The sequence below is a fragment of the Ursus maritimus genome, unplaced genomic scaffold, assembly GCF_017311325.1.
Source record: "Ursus maritimus isolate PB19 unplaced genomic scaffold, ASM1731132v1 scaffold_29, whole genome shotgun sequence".
NCBI lineage: Eukaryota > Metazoa > Chordata > Mammalia > Carnivora > Ursidae > Ursus > Ursus maritimus.
This window is the reverse complement of record NW_024425452.1, coordinates 8,260,230-8,281,817: the sequence shown is the minus strand read 5'-3', so window position 1 is coordinate 8,281,817 and position 21,588 is coordinate 8,260,230. Positions and strand designations below refer to the sequence as shown.

The 21,588-nt window shown below is 39.2% G+C and overlaps 1 protein-coding gene across 1 annotated transcript; it reads left to right on the top strand.

Annotated features, from left to right (window-relative positions):
• Positions 1-359: 359 nt before the first annotated feature.
• Positions 360-16,844, top strand: LOC103664132 (cytochrome P450 2K6-like). Its single transcript, XM_008691950.2, has 9 exons — positions 360-467; positions 3,550-3,712; positions 7,294-7,443; positions 8,965-9,125; positions 9,609-9,782; positions 10,399-10,540; positions 10,916-11,100; positions 13,006-13,147; positions 16,657-16,844. Exons 1-9 carry the CDS (start codon positions 360-362, stop codon positions 16,842-16,844), a joined length of 1,413 nt encoding a protein of 470 aa, XP_008690172.2.
• Positions 16,845-21,588: the final 4,744 nt, after the last annotated feature.

Sequence of the window (21,588 nt, the reverse complement as noted above, 5' to 3'; positions counted from 1 at the left end):
CCTTGCTTTACATGAAGGGAAAATCCCTCCTCCAGGCTTTATTGGATAAAACGGATTGAACTGAGAAGTGAAAAGAGAAGGGGGAAGGAACTCAAAGAAGGCAAGCATAGCGTGTAGAGCTGAATTCATTTTAATTATGAAATAGATGGCTGACAATAAGATAGGGCAAATATTATGAGCAATGCCTTCATATTTCTGATTTGCACTGGAAGTCGCTGACTCTGGCTGGTTGCAATTGCGAAGATTTCTATTATTTTGATAATTACTTCCACTTAAAGATAATGAGTGCACTTGACTCTTCTGTCATAGTTCCAATTCTGAGCCTCCTTCTTCTTTTTCTTTTAAATATTAAAATCTTCATGACTAAAGCTTCCAAGCAACATTTTCCTCCAGGACCCAGACCTTTGCCAATTATTGGAAATCTGCACATTCTCGATCTGAAGAGGCCCTATCAAACTATGCTGGAGGTAAAAAATGATTGTTCATTTCACACTTATTTATAATTTTCTGCATCGTTCTTACCCTCATGGGTTTCTTAGCATGCACATACTTAGCACTGGTTCATATATGTATAATGAAGTAATCAGATAGGATTCAAAGTTAATTGAGTTATTTTATTTAATTTTTAGTTTTTTTTTTTTAATTCAGATATATAAAAATATTAGTAAATATATTTCTATTATTTAAAGTGGTATTTTTATTCTGAAATATTTTTGATCTGTATCCTTTATTTCAGCCTCTTTGATCTACATATTGCATATTCTATATCCATATTCCATACCCTACATATTTCACTCTGAAGGAACTGAATTATGATCATAGTCTTATTCTAGAAAATTTTAATTTTTATTCAAAACAGTGTGTATGAAAGGCACAATCGAGAGTGTGGTCCCAGCAACTGAGACCCAGAATTATCTGTCATTAATTAGCTGTGTGAATTTAAAGAAGCATTCAGTGTCTATTTCCTTGTCTGTACAATTACAGGGCTGGACCAAATACTGGACAAATTTCTCTAATTTCCACTTCAAAGATTTTACCGTTCTTGACTGTGGAATAAGATGGATGGATGGATGGATGGATGGATGAAAGGAAGGAAGGAAGGAAGGAAGGAGAAAGAAAGAAAGAAAGAAAGAAAGAAAGAAAGAAAGAAAGAAAGAAAGAAGAAAGAAAGAAAGAATATTCATAGTTTGCATTTGGCCAAAAATTCCAATTTTTAAGTTCAAAGGGCAGATGATTGAAATTGAGTCCTGCTATATTCTATAAATTCTAAGTTTGAAAACCATAACAAGAGATATACTGAAGAGAAAACCATTACGTTGCCTCTGCGGGCAACATCATGACCATCATCATCTTACATTTGTATTCGACTTCTTATTTTACAAAGGACTGCAAGGATTTCACTTATTCTTTACAACCACCCTCAGAGGAAAATAAGCATGATGTTTTTATCTCAATTTTACAGATATGTGACCCAGAGCAATTAACTTATTAGTAACTAAAATCCCAGGACTTGCTTTTTTTGTTGTTTTAATGCCACTTTACGGCTTTCTCCTATACTCAAAGGTCACACAACAGATTGACTTCTCAGGAGAACAAGACCTTCTCTCAACAGAGTCCTTCATCTAATTCCATATACGCACCCCTATTTGTTTCCTAACATTCCTGTTTTTTGCTTACATATTAACTCTCTACTATAATTACTTTAATAGTAATTGCTATTACTATTAATCTCTTTACTATTTAGATCTTCATTTTTAATTTTTACTTCTGTCCTATTGTTCTGTGTTAATTTCACCTATGAAATGTGTTTTCCACACTTCCTCCTAGCCTATGTCTCCATTTTTTTCTTAAAATTTACCTTTCTAATTTTTGTTACTTTTCTGAAACCTGCCGTATCCACTTTATCCAATTTACATACAGTGGTTCACACCTGAGAAACTGTCCTCACAGCTCAAATTCCTATTTTAATTTTTACTTACCTGTAACATTAATTTAAATTATATCATTTCCTAAATTATTGACCCCTTCTGCAATTCCTATTACAATCCTAATGTTATTTTTTAAATTCAAGTGTCTTTTTCTTGTGGTCATCATCTGTCACCACACAACGTTATTACAATAGCATAGACTCTATTCCCTATGCTATACTTTTCATCTCTGTGACTATTTATAATCGCAGGTTTGTACCTGTTAATCCCGTTTATCTATTTCATCCATCCCCCAGCTACCTCCCCTCTGGTAACCATTAATTTGTTCTCCACAGTTAAGAGTCTGTTTCTTGGTTTGTCTCTCTCTCTCTTCCCCTCCCCCCCTTTGCTCATTTGTTTTGTTTTTTAAATTCCACATATAAGTGAAGTCATATGGTATTTGTTTTTCTCTAATTTATTTCACCTAACAAAATACCCTCTAGGTCCGTCCATGTTATTGCAAATGGCAAGAATTCATTATTTTTGATGGCTGAGTAATATTCCAGTGTGTGTGTGTGTGTGTGTGTGTGTGTGTGTGTGTATCATATCTTCCTTATTCATTTGTCTATTGATGGTACTTGGGTTGCTTCTGTATCTTGGCTATTGCATAATGCTGCAATAAACAGAGGGGGTGCATATACCTTCAAACTAATGTTTCATTTCCTTTGGGTGAATACCCAGTAGTGGAATTACTGAATCATATGGTATTTCTATTTTTAATTTTTTGAGGAACCTCCATACTGTTTTCCATGGTGACTGTACCAATTTACATTACCATCAACAGTGCAAAAAGGTTGCAATTCTAAAGTTATTTTCCAAAGTCAAGTTTCCTAAAGAAAGAAATATTAAAAGTCCATTTCTCATTCTTTACCTAAACCTTAGTTGGGTAAAAAACACAAGCTCTGCAGCCAACAAACCTGCATGTATATCCTTTTTTGAGCATTGCTGTTCACTGTGTGACTTCTTAAAGCCACACTACCTTGCCTATATGATGGAAATGATGATAGTATCTACTTTTCTGGTTTATAATGTGCATTAAAAGAGGTACTGGCAATATAGACAGCAAGCAATAAATGAATAAATGAATCACTCTTGTTTTTAATTATCAAAGAAAATTTAATGTTTTTTTGCAGTAAGAAGTGTCACACAGTAGTGCAGAACTAACTTGGACCTAATATGGTCATAGCATCCCACATAGGGTAGGGCATGAATATGGTGTTCTGGTAATCGGGGTGGTAGTCAGGAAGTGCTTTGTCTTCCCAGAGTCCGAGGTGGGCATTTTCTGAGACCAAACAAAAATATGATATAGAGAAACTATGAGTCAATTCCATGATGTCAGAGCCCTGCTGCTTGAAATCTGAAACAAAATGGAGCATAAGGGCAATTGGTGGATGATCATAATTATGGCTGAAGCAGGTGTAGCAACCAAGAAGTATCTTTAGTGAACTCGTCCAGTATTGTCAGTTCACAAGAATATAAAACTAATTAATTTGTCAGAATTAAATTATCAAAGATCAAGATCTAGTTCATTTTTATTACAGTACCTTGTTTTAGTTGCTTCTCTTTTTCTTATACACCCAAGCTCTCCCAGAAATATGGCTCCATTTACAGCATTCAAATGGGTCCAAAGAAGGTGGTGGTACTCTCTGGATATGAGACAGTGAAAGATGCCCTGGTCAGTTATGGTGATCAATTTGGGGAACGATCTCAAGTGCCTATATTTGAAAGACTTTTTGAAGGAAAAGGTAATAAACTCTAAACTTAAAATATATCCTTATGATTAAAATTATTGAATCAGTTGTATCATATTATCTTTAATAATTCCTTTCATGATTTAATTTTCCCTTCATCAATATACATTACACAATAGAATTTACTTGGGAGAAAATTTATGATTTATGGTTTTATTCTCATTGTACGTGATAATTCTATTAAACAAATAATTATTAGCCAGAAACTATGTGAAAAGCACAGTGCTAGGGAAATACAAAGAGAACAGAGGCCATTAGCTTAAGAGGTCACCATCTAATGGTTGACACTGATCGATCAAACAATAAGATAACGGTAGTGTTATAAATAATACTGAACCATATTTTCACCTGGATAAAGTTGTTGTATTTTGCTTATGTGTGTCTTGGATAAATACCCTGAGGAAATCCAGATGCTATACTTTTATGTCATTCCACTAATATAATAACCCTTTAAATTATTACATTAACCCTTTAATACTAATTTAATAATCTAAAAATGCGAATGGTTTCATCTTGACATTAATTATTTTTAGTGAACTAACATTGGTGTCTAGTAAATACTAGTAAGCCATTTTAATACTTCAACCACTTTTTGAAAAATATTTCTCACGCTATCTTTCTCCAAAATTGTTTTCTTTGAAATATTAGTAAATGTTCTGTGCAAAAAAGCAGTGTCAGTGAAGTGAATTTGAGAAACACTATATATTAAAGGCCTCTCTCTGGACTCATGGGGTGCCAATTAGGATTTGAAAACCTCTGAGAAAAACACCAAAAGTCTATTTAATTTTATTTAATTCAGTTTTCACGCTTATTAGTCCTTGGAACTTTTTTTTTCATGAATTCTAATTAACATGCAGTGCAATATTGGTTTCAGGAGTAGAATTCTGTGATTCATCACTTACCTACAACACCCAGTGCTCATCATAACATGTGCCCTCGTTGACACCCGTCAGCCATATAGCCCATCCCCCACCCACCTCCTTTCATCAACTCTCAATTTGTTCTCTACTGTTAAGGGTCTTTTATGGTTTGTTTCCCTCTTTCTTCTTTTTTTTTTTTTTCTTTTCCCCCCTTCCCATATGTTCATCTGTTTGTTTCTTAAATTCTGCATATGAGTGAAATCATATGGTATTTGTCTTTCTCTGACTGACTTACTTCACTTAGCATAATACCCTCTAGTTCCATCCATATTGTTGCAAATGGCAAGAGTTCATTCTTTTTGATACTGAGTAATATTCCACTGCGTGTGTGTGCGTATAGATGATAGATAGATAGATAGATAGATAGATAGATAGATAGATGATAGATGTATATATATACATCAGTCCTTGGGATATTTCCTTTTCTTGGAATTCCCACTAACATCTCATAAAATCAGCATTGAGGAACAACAGTTCATTCAGTTCCTGATCTTTAGCTCCCAGGATCCATCTTCTTTTATTCCTTCTAAAAATTTGTGACACTTTTTGTCTCTTGCCTCTGGCATCTCTGCTCTTTTTCACAATACTTCACACATTACTCCCTGATTTTATGATTATATACAAAATTGTTTTAATTTGTATCAATATCAAGTCTATTTTTTTCCTTAGCAAATAATTCATTTTAAGAATCAAATAGTCTTTCTTTTTAAGTGATTTAACTGGTCATAGGAAAATTACTCTTTGTTCAAAGAGAAAATGATTAATTTTCTGCCCCACACCCTGTCTAGTAATCCACCCAAATGGGTACAAGCATTCTTCAAACCAATGTTGTATAAACAGAAGGAAAATTTAGTGTTTTCATTACCATCAGACCCTTTTGGAGTATTACTTCCCCTTAATAAATTATTTTGCCATGTAACTTAAATATATTTCAAACTTTGGTGCCAGTATTTAAAAGAAGTTTCACATTCCTTATAATGTTAAATTAATGTTCTCCACAATTACATGGCGGGGCTATCACTATTCCCTGAAAATTACAGTGACGTCTGTGGGCCCTTCATATTCTGCTACTGTGTTCTCAAATGTAAATTTTTAAATGTAAACACGAGAGATTTCGAAGAGTCCCATATTTGTTACAAAAGAGTTTTATGAAGTACAGGATCCATAGACAGAATAATATTATATTAATGTAAGAATTAAATGTGAGCAGAATCTAACCTTCGCCAGTATCCTTTCAAAGGAAGGCTTAGCCTCATATGAAGTGGCAACAGCTGCGCAGGAGAGATCTCTCTCGTTGTTTTGGATTTCATGTTGACACTAGCAGTCAAACTCAGAAAGTCCTCCCCTGTTTCTTGCACCTTCATAGAAAAACGAGAGAAATGCCAATGGAGGAAGGGCCAGGGCTAGGGATGGAAACACAGGGAGTAATGCCACTGTCCCCACAAACTGACCATGGAAAGATGTGGGCCACATTGGCAACCCTCTCTCTCCTTATTTTTCTGTAAGTTAGCATATATCCCAACTCTTCTGAGAACCTTGTTTATTATTTCCCTTAGGCATGCACAAATGCACATAGCTGTGTTATTCAATAAATATTTATCAAGCACCTAGTATATGCTACAACAATACGTGTTTCTAGAAATTAGTATGCATAGCACTAATGTGGAAGCTGGGCTCACCTCTTGGTAATTATTTACTCCTAACTTTTTTCTTGGCTAAGTCTTGTGTCTGTAGTCTACATTTTTTCCTAGCAGAAGAGACTTTGTCTTCTATTGTTCATCAATCCCTTAACCACACCTAGCATGACGTAAGCATATAGTAAAGACTCAAGAATTGCTTAGTAAATTTGTCAGAGAAATAGAACTAAAACCAAAATCTTCTCCCAACCCAGAAATCCTCCTCTCCACAAAGGTAAGAAAAAAAAGAAAACAATTTTATTGTTGAATCGGCATCAAACCAAAACGTGATGTGTATCACAGACAATCCCCTAAGAAATTGCAAAAACAAAAACAATCCCACCCTTTTATATAATCAAGCAGACACAACCCATTACAAAAATGTTCTCGCGGGAAACAACAACTAGTCCTCAATAACTAAGAGGGCTTGACAGTACCATTTGTCACACATAGTTCATCCTAGATTCACCCAGTAATTGGAGTGACCATGTGTGTTAAATGTCTGCCTACAAAAGAATAATAAAGTTCTTATATCTTTATGATAGGAGGTAGTTTTGCAACTTGGGGCAAGGCACCCACCAAAGTTAGTCTCCTACCCTCCCACAGAAACTGGGAGAAAGGGGCACTCTCTTCCTTGATGTTTATATTCTGAACAAATGGCCCCCAGGTCCCTGAGAAAACCATTGCTAGGCCATAAAGCTGACAAAAGACCTAACTTTCAGAAGAAATTATACATCATATGATTTTATATATATATATATATATACGTATATATATATATATATATATACATATATATATATGATTTAAAAAGAGGAAAAAATACTTACAAATCTTCTTAAATAAATGCTTTGAGAGAAAGAAAAGTCTCTTATTTTCAACAGGGAGAATAAAGCTTCTTTTAAATTTTATTTGGCCTTGCAAATTCAATGTTAAAAGCTTTGAGGAAATAATTTTAAAACACTTTCATCATTATAAGGAATCGTCTTCTCTCACGGTGAAACTTGGAAAACTATGAGAAGGTTCAGCTTGACCACCTTACGGAACTTTGGAATGGGCAAGCGGCTCATAGAAGACACAATTATAGAGGAATGCCAGCATCTCGTACGGAGCTTTGAGTCTCACAGAGGTGCGTAGAATGAACCAAATCACGTCTTATTTTTCGTGAGAAAGAGGCTAAACGCTCTATTTTATTATTTAGACATAATTTTGGTCTTGTAGGAAAATTACAAGAATTTACAAATAATTCCCCAAATCCTACTCTTCTGTAAGATTCCCCAAATGCCAGCATTTTATGCTTTGCCTTCTCTCTTCTCTTTCTCTTTTTCTAAACTGTTTGAAAGTACTTTGGAGACATGCTCTCTCTTTATTCCTAAACACTTCAATGTGTTCCCTTAAAATAAACATATTCTCTCACATGCCCAAAGTACGATTTTCAGAACTCCGGGAATTAGTATTGACTCAGTAATCCCCTGAACTTATTTTGCCAGATTTTGCCATTGTCCCATTAATGTCCTGAATAGCAAAAGAAAATCCTGACACACGCATTACATTCAGTTGTCATGTCTCTGTTGCCTCCTTTCATCTGGAACAGTTCTTCAGTAATAGGTATGTTTCCGATCTCTGTAAATGATATACAACTAATTCTATGTTATTTTAATATTTTCTCTATTTAATACTTTAATTATTTAACATCTTCGAGTTAAAAGTTTTCTCATTGCCTTAATAAATTGAGCTCCTTCCTTACTAAAAATATGCTCATTTGAATATTAGCTTCACTGATACAGGTAGTAATAAGAGAAATGGCCAAAGGTAGACTAGCCTGAGATGAATACAGAGAAGAAACAGAAAGCTCAAGGACCCACACACTGGATTAGCAGTCCTTGTATACAAACAGAGCCCGTTAGCAGCTTGCGGAAAGTACCTACAGGATAACGTCTATTCCTTCCGCAGTGTTAAGCTCCTAACAAATATTAATTTCTCAGGGCTTTGTGTACATAGCATCCCATACACCCTTACATTTATATATTAAAAAGAAAACATATTCTCTACAGAAACTCCCCCCCAGGCCTTCAGCCTCCACACTTAAGGCAGGTGCTGATGTTCAAAGTAAATCTTAGCATTCTGGTTGCTAAAAATGTACATTGCCTGATACATATTTAATAACCTAAATAGTTTTCAATGACAGTGAGGAAAACAGATCCCAGTAACAGAAGAAGCTGAAACAAGAGGCTCTAGACGAAGTTCTTTCAAGTTGAATTGTTTACATCATCTAGATATCCTTTTTTGTATTTTTGAACTTGATTGTAGCCTTCTAGGTTGATATTTTCTCACACACACACACACACACACACACACACACACACACTGAAATGGCCCTCCCTCACCTGGGACATTTTCATTTCTTTAACTGAGTCAATTGTAGATTTTCTTTGATATATGCTTTTAGATTGCCTTGTGGCAATCTTTTAGCCAAATTCTGAATATTTTTCAAGGCTCATCTAGTCTCATCTCTCCTTAAAAGGCATGGTCACCAACAATCTCGTTCCTTTATGAAATCTTTTCTTGACAGTCTGTCCCCATCATTCCAGAACCGGTTTAACACTGTTTATGTGAGTATTCCTAATCTGATTAATGGATTCTCTTGTAGGAAAGCCCTTTGAGGTCACAACAGTAATGAATGCTTCTGTTGCTAATGTCATTGTGTCAGTGTTACTTGGAAAACGGTTTGCTTACCAAGACACCCAATTCCTGAGACTCTTAACCTTAATTGGTGAAAATGTGAAGCTCGTTGGAAGTCCTAGGATTGCGGTAACTGTATCTTCTTTATTCAATTTTACTTCCTCTAAGGTACACTAGGTTGTTCAAGAGACCATGAAAAAGTATTTGTCAGAGAATTGCCATTTCAAAAATGTGCACTTTCTGGAACATTCTGAGTACAGAGATGTGACAAGCCCACTTGGTTAACACATCTTCTAATTCTCCCATCACAAATTACTGCATCAGGGTGCCTGGGTGGCTCAGTCAATTATGCATCTGCCTTCGACTCAGGTCATGATCCCAGAGCGCTGGGATCGAGTCCTGCATCGGGCTCCCTGCTCAGCGGGGAGTCTGCTTCTCCCTCTCCCTGTGACCCACCTCCCCTGCTCCTGTTCTTTCTCTCAAGAAAGATAAAATTGAAGTCTAAATGAGATGCTATTTCTATAATGCTTCCAGAAATACTGGTGTCATCCCCACTATTGCCTGCATTACATATGTATATTTAACTTACTTTGTTGTTTTTTATTCTTTCAGCTTTTCAATATGTTTCCGGTTTTGGGGTTCCTTCTAAAAAGTCATAAGACAGTACTCAAGAATAGAGATGAATTATTTGCTTTTATAAGGATGACTTTCCTAGATCATCAGCATAAATTTGACAAAAATGATCCAAGAAGTTTAATTGATGCCTTTTTGGTCAGACAACAGGAGGTAATGGTGCTTTGCTCAGGGGTTACCTTCGCCTATTGTTTATTATTTGGTTTAATTAGTTGCATCTGGAGCAAAAATATTTCTTGCAAAGAAGAAAGATCACTGGATTCAATTAAGTTAATAATGGTAGATATGTACCCTACAAAGAATGCTATTTACTACATTTTCCATTCTCGAATATTTTCTGCTGCTTTTCCTATCACTCTCTGAAAAAAACTAGGACATATAGAAGATGTCAAATGTTAGCTTTTAGAATGAGTACAGTATTCCTTTTATTGCAATCTTGAAAATGTGTTTCAATTGACTAACCCAACAAAGATTATTTAGTGCAATTTTTTAAAAAAGAAACAGTGTTGGGCATATTCTAATCACTCATTTAAAAACTAATCTCCAAATGGCTAACAGCCTTTCCTATTGTTAGAATTATTTATCATCACTAGCATCTGGGATGTGCTTTATTTGAAAACTCTGCACAACATCCTCATAATAAAAAAAAAAAATCCACTCTATTAAGGAAAGAATGCCAAGCTTTGTTTTTTTAAATTGATGTTAGGTTATCTGCTATGATTGTGCAGTGTAAAATTTTTATCACTAATGATTCCTTTTCCCCTTTCAGGAGAAAGGTACATCTACTGCCTATTTCAGTGATGAAAATTTGGTGGCACTTGTTAGTAACCTGTTTGCAGCTGGTACAGAGACCACGGCCTCCACGCTGCGCTGGGCACTTCTGCTCATGATGCGATATCCTGAGGTCCAGAGTAAGTCTCTTAAGATTCAGGGCATTGCCTGAAGGAAGGTCTCAGACATCTCTTGGGCTGGAAAACGCAGAATTCTATGGCCACACTGGATACCTTTAATTTATACCCTTGAGGACAGTGTGTACTTTTAGTTTCCTTTTGACATAAGAAAGTAGATTTTGCTCTCCAAGCTTCCTGAGACGGTCTGCAGGTGTTCCTCCGTGCAAGTCCCCAGAGGGGCCTCAGCGATAGAGGTCCAGGAGTGCAAGCAGTGCGGAGCAAGGATGAGTCCGAATTCAGAGAGAACTTCGGTTTGATTTTCACATGGAAGGAAAACTGAGAAGACTGTTCCAGCATCCCCCTCACCCCACTCTAATCACTCTGCATTTTATCCAGAAAAGGTCTGTGATGAGATCACCAAAGTTGTGGGGTCAGCCCAGCCTCGAATTGCACATCGAACTCAAATGCCATACACAGACGCCGTCATTCACGAAGTACAGAGATTTGCTAATATCCTGCCCACAAGCTTACCTCATGCAACAACCACAGATGTGATGTTTAAAAATTACTATATTCCCAAGGTAAGGGTTTAAGAAGGGGAAATGAGGGGAGAGGCAAAGGATGTCAGCTGCTCAAAATCACATAAGCACTGAAATAAACTGTCCCAGGCAATCTCAGCCTGACTTCCTTCCTGCCCTCCTTCCCTCTCGCTCCCTCCCTTTCCTTTTTCCTCCTTATCTCCCTCCTTACCATCCCACAAAAGGTAACTGAGTGTGTCAGTATGTGTCTACACAGAACAGGGGGTAATTACTCTGTGCCACTTTATAAGGTATTATTATTTCTATGTGGTAGTTGAGGAAATTGGGGTTCAGAGAGTTTAAGCGAGGTGGGGGTGGAAGGGGGGCAGAGTCCCTGGAAAGGTGTGCCACCATTTTAGAGACCAGTTTTCACCACGCAGGGCCCCTGACAGCAGCACTTCCGGCCTCCCATCCCTCCTCACCCAGAAGCATGCCTAGGCCCTCTGCTTCTCAATCTTATGACCTCTAGATGCATTCTTGTGCTTCCCACTGGCAAACTGAAGACATAGGCATAGATCTTTGCTAAAAGTACAGTGAAGGCAGAAATTGGCGTAGGATCAGAGTTTGCCCATAGCACTAATTCTTTTCCTTAAAGCTTAGTCTGGTCACTGCTTCTGGGCCCATCTCTGCATGAATCCACAGGGACCACTGATTATGTGGACCCCCCACACACACACTATCACTTGCTACCCTGTGCGGACCCTACAAACAGGGGGCAGCATTCATTTTTGGAGTTTCTCTTCTCAGCACACATTAAGCACACTGTTAAATTGAATTAATCAGATTAGTAGCTGATGAAAACAAATATAACCGATATCAAAAAGAAGAAAAAGAGACACCCCCCCCCCCCCAAGCAAGCTATAATCACGGCAGGATTTTGGTTCTAGTTATCTATCTGGCTGCAAGCTAGGGAGAGCGTTGTATCAGAGCTTTGCTGTACAGGGGGTCTCACATGCCTACCATGCTACTGGCGGCTAGACCCCTCGGTTTCACCGAGCTCCAATGGAAATAATCTAGCTTAGTCATTATAAGGAGGAAAAATCCACAATGCCCAGGTACATATACTTACAAATAAAAAAGTAAGAAACAAAGAGAGCGACAAAGGAAGCTGTAAAATAAAACCCTTTAAAGCAGTTGTTTGCTTTTCGTGACTCAAAAGCTATACAGATTCACGCGCTCAAGCAGCTAGCCACAATGATAGTGTTGCCCAGCTTTCTTCAAGAGGAAGCTGTGATTAACCACGGCGAAGTAGTGACCACTGTCCTTAATGGAGGAGCTGGTTCTTCTTCTTACTGTTTGAGTTTACGTTTTCAGAATAGTCTTTCCTGCATCGCAATTGAAATTCCTCTCCTTGATCGTCCCCGGTTGTCTCAGAGCAGGTGGCAGGCTGGGGAAGGGGGGCAGGTGACTTTCAAGAATTTGCCTTGATGGGCTCCTTAGATGTGGCTTGTCTACCGGCTCAGTCCCTGCGGGTAAAAGAGCAAAACCTCACTGAGCCTCAGACCTGCCAGGAACTGCACCAGGGTCTGTCCTACATAACGCCACACCTGAGGCTCACAAGTCATCCCGTGAGGGCTCTTTAACTCCCTTCACATAAATTTAGAACCTGGGATATAGCAACAGTTAAACAACATGCCGTTATCACATAGCAAACACAGGACTAAGTAAGAACCCGTTTCCAGTTCTGAGTCCAAGGCTTGTGTTTTTTAGGAGGGACTGAACAAAAATGTGGTTGGGTAGGTGAATGTTCCACACCAATCCCAAGCCCCTCCACTTCCCCTCCTTCCAGATTCTTCTAGAACATGCTGCTTCTGAAAAATTACCAACCGAGACCTTCACACATTTTTAAAGAGCCACCTTTTTAAGAAGGAATGTAATCTCTGTCATTAATAGCACTTCTGTTTTTAGGGCACAGAGGTCATCACTTTGCTCACCTCTGTACTTCGGGACCAAACACAGTGGGAAAAGCCAGACACATTTAATCCGGAGCATTTCCTGAGTTCCACCGGAAAGTTTATCAAGAAAGAAGCTTTCATGCCCTTTTCATTGGGTAAGGTATTCTACTTTGAGACGGGTGGTTTGAAAAATCTGGAGAGATTTTGCCTTCTCTGAGGACTGTGCTTCGGTTTTGTATTTTTTTTTCCATGTGGCACTAAACATCAGAAATATGGGAGAGCGGAAAGGGCCTTTCCTCCCCAGGCTTTAAATTGGCTGTAAGACATTAGGCATTGGAATGGGAACAGAATGGCATTTTCTTAGGGAATCCTTGAAGATTCCTTGCAGCTAAGGGGGACAATGGGCAGCCCGCTTCACTCCAAACAGAAAAGCTTTGCTTTATTTTTATTTTATTTTTTTTTTAAGTAGACTCTATGCCCAGCATGAAGCCCACTGCAGGGCTAGAACTCAGGACCTTGAGGACCAAGAGTTGGTGGCCTCACTGACTAAGCCACCCAGGCACCCCTGAAAAGCTTTGCTTTAGTATGTATAAATGCCAGTGTTTCTCTTAGAATTTCTTGGGTAGGGGAGAGAGGGAGGGAGCTTAGGGATGGGGAAGAGAGGGGAGCTTTCCACTGAGTACACTTTGGAATCCAGGGAACTAAATGAATTTACTCTATAATTTTCTGTATTCTTGAGAACCTGAAATGAATTCTCCATGCCTAGAATCTTAGCAAAACTATACCAAAGGAGGTTTGTCACCTTGTGCCTTTCCACTTACACAAACAATAGGTTAGCATTCACTCCAGATACCCATTCAGTGATAGGTAAACAGCAGTCACCCAAAGGATAGACTTTCCTTACCTACTGATAACTAAGGGATACAGAGAGATATAAAGTACAATGCATTCTCCTAATTTTTACACGGAAACACACACATAGGATGATAGACAAGAAAACAGTACATGTGTTAATGACTCCTACTTTAAATAAAAATGTAATATCACATCTGGAACCAGAGTTAAAGGAAATGAAAAATAACCTACATGTAATTCACGGTGTTATGAACTCGATTTTTCTTAATGCTTGCATTGTATTTTGAAAAAAGAAAGCCACAGAAACATAAACAATGAAGGCACTTCACTATATCTAATTCCAAACCCTCATTTTACAAGTGAAGAGATGGAGCAATTCGTTTATCACACATAATGTTGGTTGTGGTTTTTTTTCTTGACTTCTTTATCAGATCTTGGATTTACTGATGTTTAGAGAGAAGAAACGATGCTCCCCTTGACACCCTCTTTTCTCCATGAACAGCAATTACTGTTTTTCTGACCAACTTTGTCTCCGGGTCCTCCATGGTTTCTCACACCCCTGGGCCTGGAGGCTTCTTTGGACAATGAGACAAGCAGCAAATAGTCCATATTTTTGCAGAGTGGCCCATCTTCAAACAAGTTTGGCAAAGCTTACCTCAGGAATTCTAAACATCTCCAGATATACTGTGTGTGTGTGTTTCCTGCTTTAGGAAATCTAGGAGTAAGGATACTCTTTTTTTATCATAGACAAACAAATGAGAATGTTCTTAAAATATAACAACCACAAAACTGTCACAGTAAGAAAAAATTTCATAAAACCAACGTTGAGTGTGAAGTCCTCGTGTCCGTCCTTACTTACTGCAGTAAGATAGAGATTCTGGTCTCTGGAGGGCTTATTTGAATCTTTGATCACGATCACTCCTAACTAATTTTACATACAGCATTTCTTTTTAAGATAGACAAGATCATTTGCTATGTTTTCACCTATTAATCCTTAAAAGTAAACTAAAACGATACATGCTTTGTCTTTTTGGGCAGCTAGACTCTTATCTTGAAACTGAATAACCCTAAATATAGGGTAGATAATTCACACCTTCAGTTTCATTATTTATCGTCCATTTAGATGACACCACTCAGTCATACATTTCATTCTGGGCAGGTGGGAAGATCTGATCCCAAAAGCTAGATTAGGTGGGCTCACCATGGGCTCCCTCAACACCCTATCGTAGCTTGTGACACTGTATAATATTTACCTAGTTCCTTGTTGGGCACACCTACTGGGCAGTGAACCCTTCCAGAGCAATAGTCTCAGAGCCAAGCTAAATTAAATACCTGTATCTTGTTGACATTGTACATACATTGGTGGATCGAATTGTTAGCTTTTGTTTAATAACCATTTTCAAACAGAGAGAAGTAGTATGCATTGCCTTTCACCCCTAAAAATCCTGCCTCACTACTAGGCATTGTGAAAAAATGCTCCCCACTACCCTTTGTGGAGTTCATCTGTTTCCTGGAGTCCCATATAAACCAAAGTGCTACTTTCCTTGAGTTGTAAAATATCTACATTTTTTTTTAAGATTTTATTTATTTATTTGACAGAGATAGAGACAGCCAGCGAGAGAGGGAACACAAGCAGGGGGAGTGGGAGAGGAAGAAGCAGGCTCACAGCGGAGGATCCTGATGTGGGGCTCAATCCCATAACGCGGGGATCACGCCCTGAGCCGAAGGCAGACGCTTAACCGCTGTGCCACCCAGGCGCCCCTAAAATATCTACATTTAAATATTGTTCTGAACGTTGAAGTCTTTTGCGACTCACTACCTGAGAGTTATCTTCCAAATTAGATAAACAACAACAAAAGAAATCTATCTGGACTGTCTGCAACATTTCATTGGCAGGAAAGAAAACAAGGGGCTTAGGATTCACAGACTCTGGGAACAGGAATGAAAAGACAAGGTTGGTTCTTCTGAAGGACTGGAAGCAGAAACTTTTCAAAATACTATTATCTCAATCAAATATATTATCTTTGTTCTACAATGTAACCACAAAATTCATTAAATTTGAGCCAGAAAAAATGTACCATTCTCAACCCAGTATATCTTAAGAAATATATATAACCCATTAAGTCCCCCCTTGTTTCAATAAAAACTTACCTAGAAGACTTCCTTCCTCAATTTTACTGACTCCACTTTTCAGATATCTTGACATTTTCCCCAATAAGTCATCTTCCAAAAGTAGTATGAACCAAGTCTCTTCTTAAAATGCTTCAGCATGACCTAGTGTCTTCTTAGCCTCTGGCCTCAGGTCTTAGGCTCCATGACTCATGCTCTATGCTCTGGTCAGAGTGAAATTTTTTTAGCCCTGAAATACTTCACAACCCCTTCCACATCTCACTGCATCTTTGCCTGGTGGACTTCTCACCCTGGGCACAAGAGCTGAGATATAAAGTTCTCATACAAAGAAGTCCTCCTCCCTGACCTTTGCCTCAAATCACACTGGGTATCTTTACTATCTGTTCTCATGACACACTTGGCTTGACCTATCGTAGCATTTTTCACACTAAAATGTTAATGTTTGTTTAGCTGCTTGTTTCCCTCGTGGGAGCTCATAGGAAGAGTTAGCATATGTACTTGATTTTGTATTTCCCGGGCTTTGGCAGAGCCCATGAGGCTCAGAAGAGTTGAAGCGATGAATTCACACATTCTGAAGTAGGAGAAATCACATGTGGACAGCTTTTCTCTTTGTCCAGATCGTGTTTCAGTTTTCCGTGCTCACGCATCTCATAACCCTCCACCACGTCCATCTCTCCAGGTCCCCGGATGTGTGCTGGTGAGTCACTGGCCAAGATGGAGCTTTTCCTGTTCTTCACCAGCCTCATGCAGAAGTTCATCTTCCAGCCACCCCCTGGGGTCTCCCATCTGGACCTGGACCTAACCCCGGACATTGGCTTCACCACTCGACCAATGCCTCACAAGCTGCGTGCTGTGCTCCGGGCCTAGGCTCTGCATTGCAAGTTAACAGCCAAGGTTCTTGATGGGGTCCTTTGCACCAACTCCCTTTTCTCCACTTTGCCAGCTGTGATATTCTGCCAAGCACTTCAGCTTTATTTAAGCAGTCAGCCACATCATTGCCGAGGGTTCTCATATTAGGTCAGACTGAGTTCCTGGGCTAATCAATGTAGTGGAAGCATCCTTGCTGTCATTCTCTAAGACAGAACATGTGATAACTAGAACCTTCACTTCCTGCTCTAAGGTCTTGCTTTCAAACGCAAACTGTCCTTTTCCTCCAAGGCATATGAGACATGTAAGCATCACCAATCAGTGGTTTTAATTGTTGCGGGCAGGATGACTATATAATGCTTTGTTCTAATATGCCCATGAATATCTTCAAAACAGCGATGAAGAAAATTCAACCTTTAAGTGAGGATCGCACTAAACGTAAGACGTATAAGACATTGGTTTCATTCTGTGAATAACCAAAAATGGTTGGTTAACTACACATAATATTGCTTACGAGGACTGCCGGTCTGCTGAGGTCAGCACACTCCTGCTCCTGACATAACTAGGATTTGCGGACCCCACTTCCCTGTGGCGGGTGCTCCGGAGTCCCGGTGAAGGCGTATGCAAGAACCACGGTGGCTGAACACCAAAATCAGTCAGTTGTGATGAGGTTGTGGAATGTAGGGGAGGTTCAGTGGGGTGGAGTCTAGAGCCGGCGACCAAGAAAGAATTCTTGAGGCGTCTTTGGTGCAAAATTGGTGGTATATTAAAGCCTGGAGACAGGACCCGTGGGCAGAAAGAGCTGCTGCCCCAGGTTGTGAGGGGCGGCTAATTATATACCACGGGGTTGGGGGAGGTAAGGAAAAAAAGGGAGGTTGAGAAAGTACTTTCATATGTTAAAGAAGACTCGCAGGACACTGGAGGCCTTGCTATTGTCAAGTTAAGGTTGTTGACCCCTCTAGAAGGTGTTAATAGTAAGATAGTCGGGAGATCCCAGGAGAACGTTACTTTCCTCCTATCACATGTCCTTGTCAATGGGCTTCAGGTTTAAAAGAAATTCCATTTTATTTACATTTCCTTCTGCCTCAGCCTCCCTCAATTTTATGGTGGGGGTGGTAACGTTAGGGCTTCAGGAAACTGAATTATGGGTCTCTGGAAGTTAGGCTATTGATAAGAAAGCTTCTTCCTTGTCACTAGGACATGTGTAAACTGAGGGAGACTCAGGTCTTGCAGGACTGTGATCTCTGTCAGTTAACCAATTGTTTTTCCTTTCCCTAGCTTTAGCGCAGCCAGGAGTGCCTGAGGAATGTCACGTACATCCATCCCATGGGGCGGGGGAGGGGTTGCAGGGAGTCAGTTTCTGCTTTGTCCTCAGCTTACCTTCTGTTCCCTCATCAGTTGCCCTGAGACACGAAGCGTCTTCGGCCTTCAGGAAGTCAAATGTTATCTCCCCATCATCAACATAAATGCTTCTCTCCCGCTCTTATCTGATCCCTGTCATGGCAAAACTGGCACTGGATAAAGTTAATCCATCAAGCAAGACTTTGAGGCTATTGTCATAGAGGAAAGCCCGGAACTTCGTCTGAACTCAACTCCACTGAAATCTGGGGGGCAGGGTTTTTAAGTGTTGTGGTGAGCTAGTAGAAAAGATGTTAGTGGGGAGATTGAGCAATAGCCTAGGACCCCTACACTGAGTTACTCCCTAATGCGCACATTTTTTTCTCTAGGATAAGGTCGTTAGTATTTCCGAATTATCCTCCATTGAAGTTAGGCTCCTATCCTTCTACCGAGACAAGGAGATAGCTGGGTTAGGATAAAGTGAACGAAACAACAAGAGCACAGATAATAATAATAACATAATATAGCTAATTTTGATTTTTAACTTACTCTTTTAAAAAATCCCATGAGGCTGATATTATTTATCTGGTTGTAGAACTCTGACCTACTACTTGTGGAGCAAGTAGTTTGGGAACCACAGCCTCTGCTGCCAACAGCTCAGAAAGATGAGAACTTGGTCAGTGACGGCCAGCTTCCCTATTCTTGTACCTTTCCAGCTCAGGACACACCAGAGAAAGCCCTAAACCAGTCACGTAAAAAGTTTCTTTAGCTAGCCCACCTCCAGCTTCTCCATGCTAACAGCTTCCAACCAGAGCATATGTGAACCCTTCTTTTTTCACTATTGTCAAAGAAAAAATGTACCAGACATATGAGAACAGGCAAGGAAGAATTTATTCAAGACTTTATAAATAAATTTAAGCATTTATTGCAATAGGAGAGAGAGACCGAACTCAGCTCCCTTGAAATAAAAGGTGGGGGGAGTTTTTAAGTAGTGGGGTAGGGTAGTGGAAAAGTACTGGAGGACATTGTAGGGGAGGTTAGTCAATTAAATTAATCCATCTTGTTTGCTAATTGATACTTATTAAAGTAGGCTCTTACCCTCTCACCCTGTCTTTCTTGATTGTAATTTCTTACTCTTTCCAAAGTAAACTGCACTGTTGTCTCCTCTTATCTTCATCTAGCAAGGTTATAAAGATTTACTCTCCCTAATTAAAGAGCAAAGTACTGACTAGAGTTATAAACGTGTCAGGGTGTCCAAGAGTCACAGTCTTTGTTTTCTCATCTGAATCAGTTTATTCACGTCCAGTCTCCACCTTTCTCCCACCCCCTCGCTGTTCATTAGCAGAGAGTGCTCAAGGCTGACGAGTTCTGACTCAGCCCGCCGAAGTGTTGGAACTGTGCTTTCTTTAATGACTTCCTGCCCTGCTTCCCTCAAGGGGTTTTTAAGTAAGTATTGTCTCACCTTCTGAGATAATAAAAGAACCACATTTCAGAAACAATTTGAACTCCAATTGAATCAATGTTTCATTACAAAACTTTAGAATAGTAAGACTCTTTAATATAACTTATATTTTTAGAGCTCTCCTTGCCAATTCACAAATCAATATCTGTTTCACTCTTTTGTCATCTGTAAATGCTTTTGCAACTCTACAAAGTATCATCTTCATGGCACTGTTAAGGACTGTTAATGAATGGGGAATAGAGAGAAAATGAAAACTTTCTAGGTTTTGTAAGTGACAAAGTAGGATATAGAACGAAATATGGCATGTATATATAACACTTCTCAAACTTTAGTGTGAACCACCCAGGGATCTTGTCGGAATGCAAATTCTGAGTCAGTAGATCTGGACTGGGGTCTGAGATTCTGCATTTCAAAAAAAAAAAAAAAATTCTTAGGGAGGCTCATGCTCCTGGTTCCCCCTGAATAGTATCAGTATATCTCAGTTTATAATACTCAGATTTATAGCTTATGCCAAGAAAATGTATGTATATAGGTGTGTATATACACATAAAAAATAGAATAAAATACACATAAAAATAGAGTAAATTACATAAAACAAGGCTGGAAATGTACCAAATATTAAGAGATTTGGGGTCATGGGTGAATTTTTCTTTTACTCCCAATTTTCTTTTTTCCTAGCAAAATATTTCCTCAAACTTTTCTCCAGTGAATACAAATTTTCTTTTAACAGGAAGATTTGTCTTTCTTCTTTTTCTTTCTTCCTTTTTTTTTTTTTTAAGATTTTATTTATTGAATTGACAGAGAGAGAGACAGCCAGCGAGAGAGGGAACACGAGCAGGGGGAGTGGGAGAGGAAGAAGCAGGCTCCCAGCGGAGCAGGGAGCCCGATGCTGGGCTCGATCCCAGAACCCTGGGATCAGGTCCTGGGTCGAAGGCAGACACTTAACGAATGAGCCACCCAGGCGCCTCTGTCTTTCTCCTTTTTCCTAAGCAAGGAAGCACATTAAGTATTGGTGATAACCCACAAGAGTAAGAACAGCAACTCAAACGTAAGGAATCTCGAAGGTAGTGGACGTTGTGGACAAAGGTGTTCAGAGAGGTCAACACTTGTCTCATGGTGGTTATGTGGTATTTGCCTTATGGTCGGTCGCTTGAGTGGCCAGGTGGCTTCTGGAAGTCCTTGCTCTGATTCATCCACCTACGGCAATTTTTGATGGTCACATTTTTCCGCAAAGTGGGAGTAAGACCAAAGAGCAAAGACCCAGACATTCTGAGAGATTTCTTCATTTTGGGGACACTTGGATTTCACTTTGGATTCACTCCCAGGACACTGTGAATGGGAAGAGAATCCTCAGGTTCCTCACACAACCGGGTTCTGCTTGGATCAGGAAAAACCTGTGAAGCAAATTCAACAGGACTTCAACTTATTACTTCGTATCAGGGAGATAATCAGTTTGAAAGCAATCTGTAAGTACATTGTAGGCACTTAACAAGGAAGTTGGTGAATGCTTTAAAAATAACTTTTAGGGACTCCTGGGTGACTCAGTCTGTTAAGCGTCTGCCTTAGGCTCAGGTCCTGATCCCAGAGTCCTGGGATCCAGTCCCACATGGGCTCCTTGCTCAGCAGGGAGCCTGCTTCTCCCTCTGCCTGACGCTCCCCCTGCTTGTTCACTCTCTCTCTCTCTCTGACAAATAAATAAACCTTTAAAAATAAAAATAATTTTTACTTGAGATAAAATTAACCTAAACATCTTTGGACTAAGAGTTAAGCTGACTTGAACAAATACATTTTTGAGAGAAAGGAGAAAAAATGAAAACTATGTCTATTCTGTTTTTCTGAGACAACAGGGCACCAGATTTTAAAATCCCAGAGGGAAAAGTAACCTGACACCTAAAGAAAGTATTTAAAACTCCTACTGCCCACGGGGGGGGGGGGGGGGGGGGG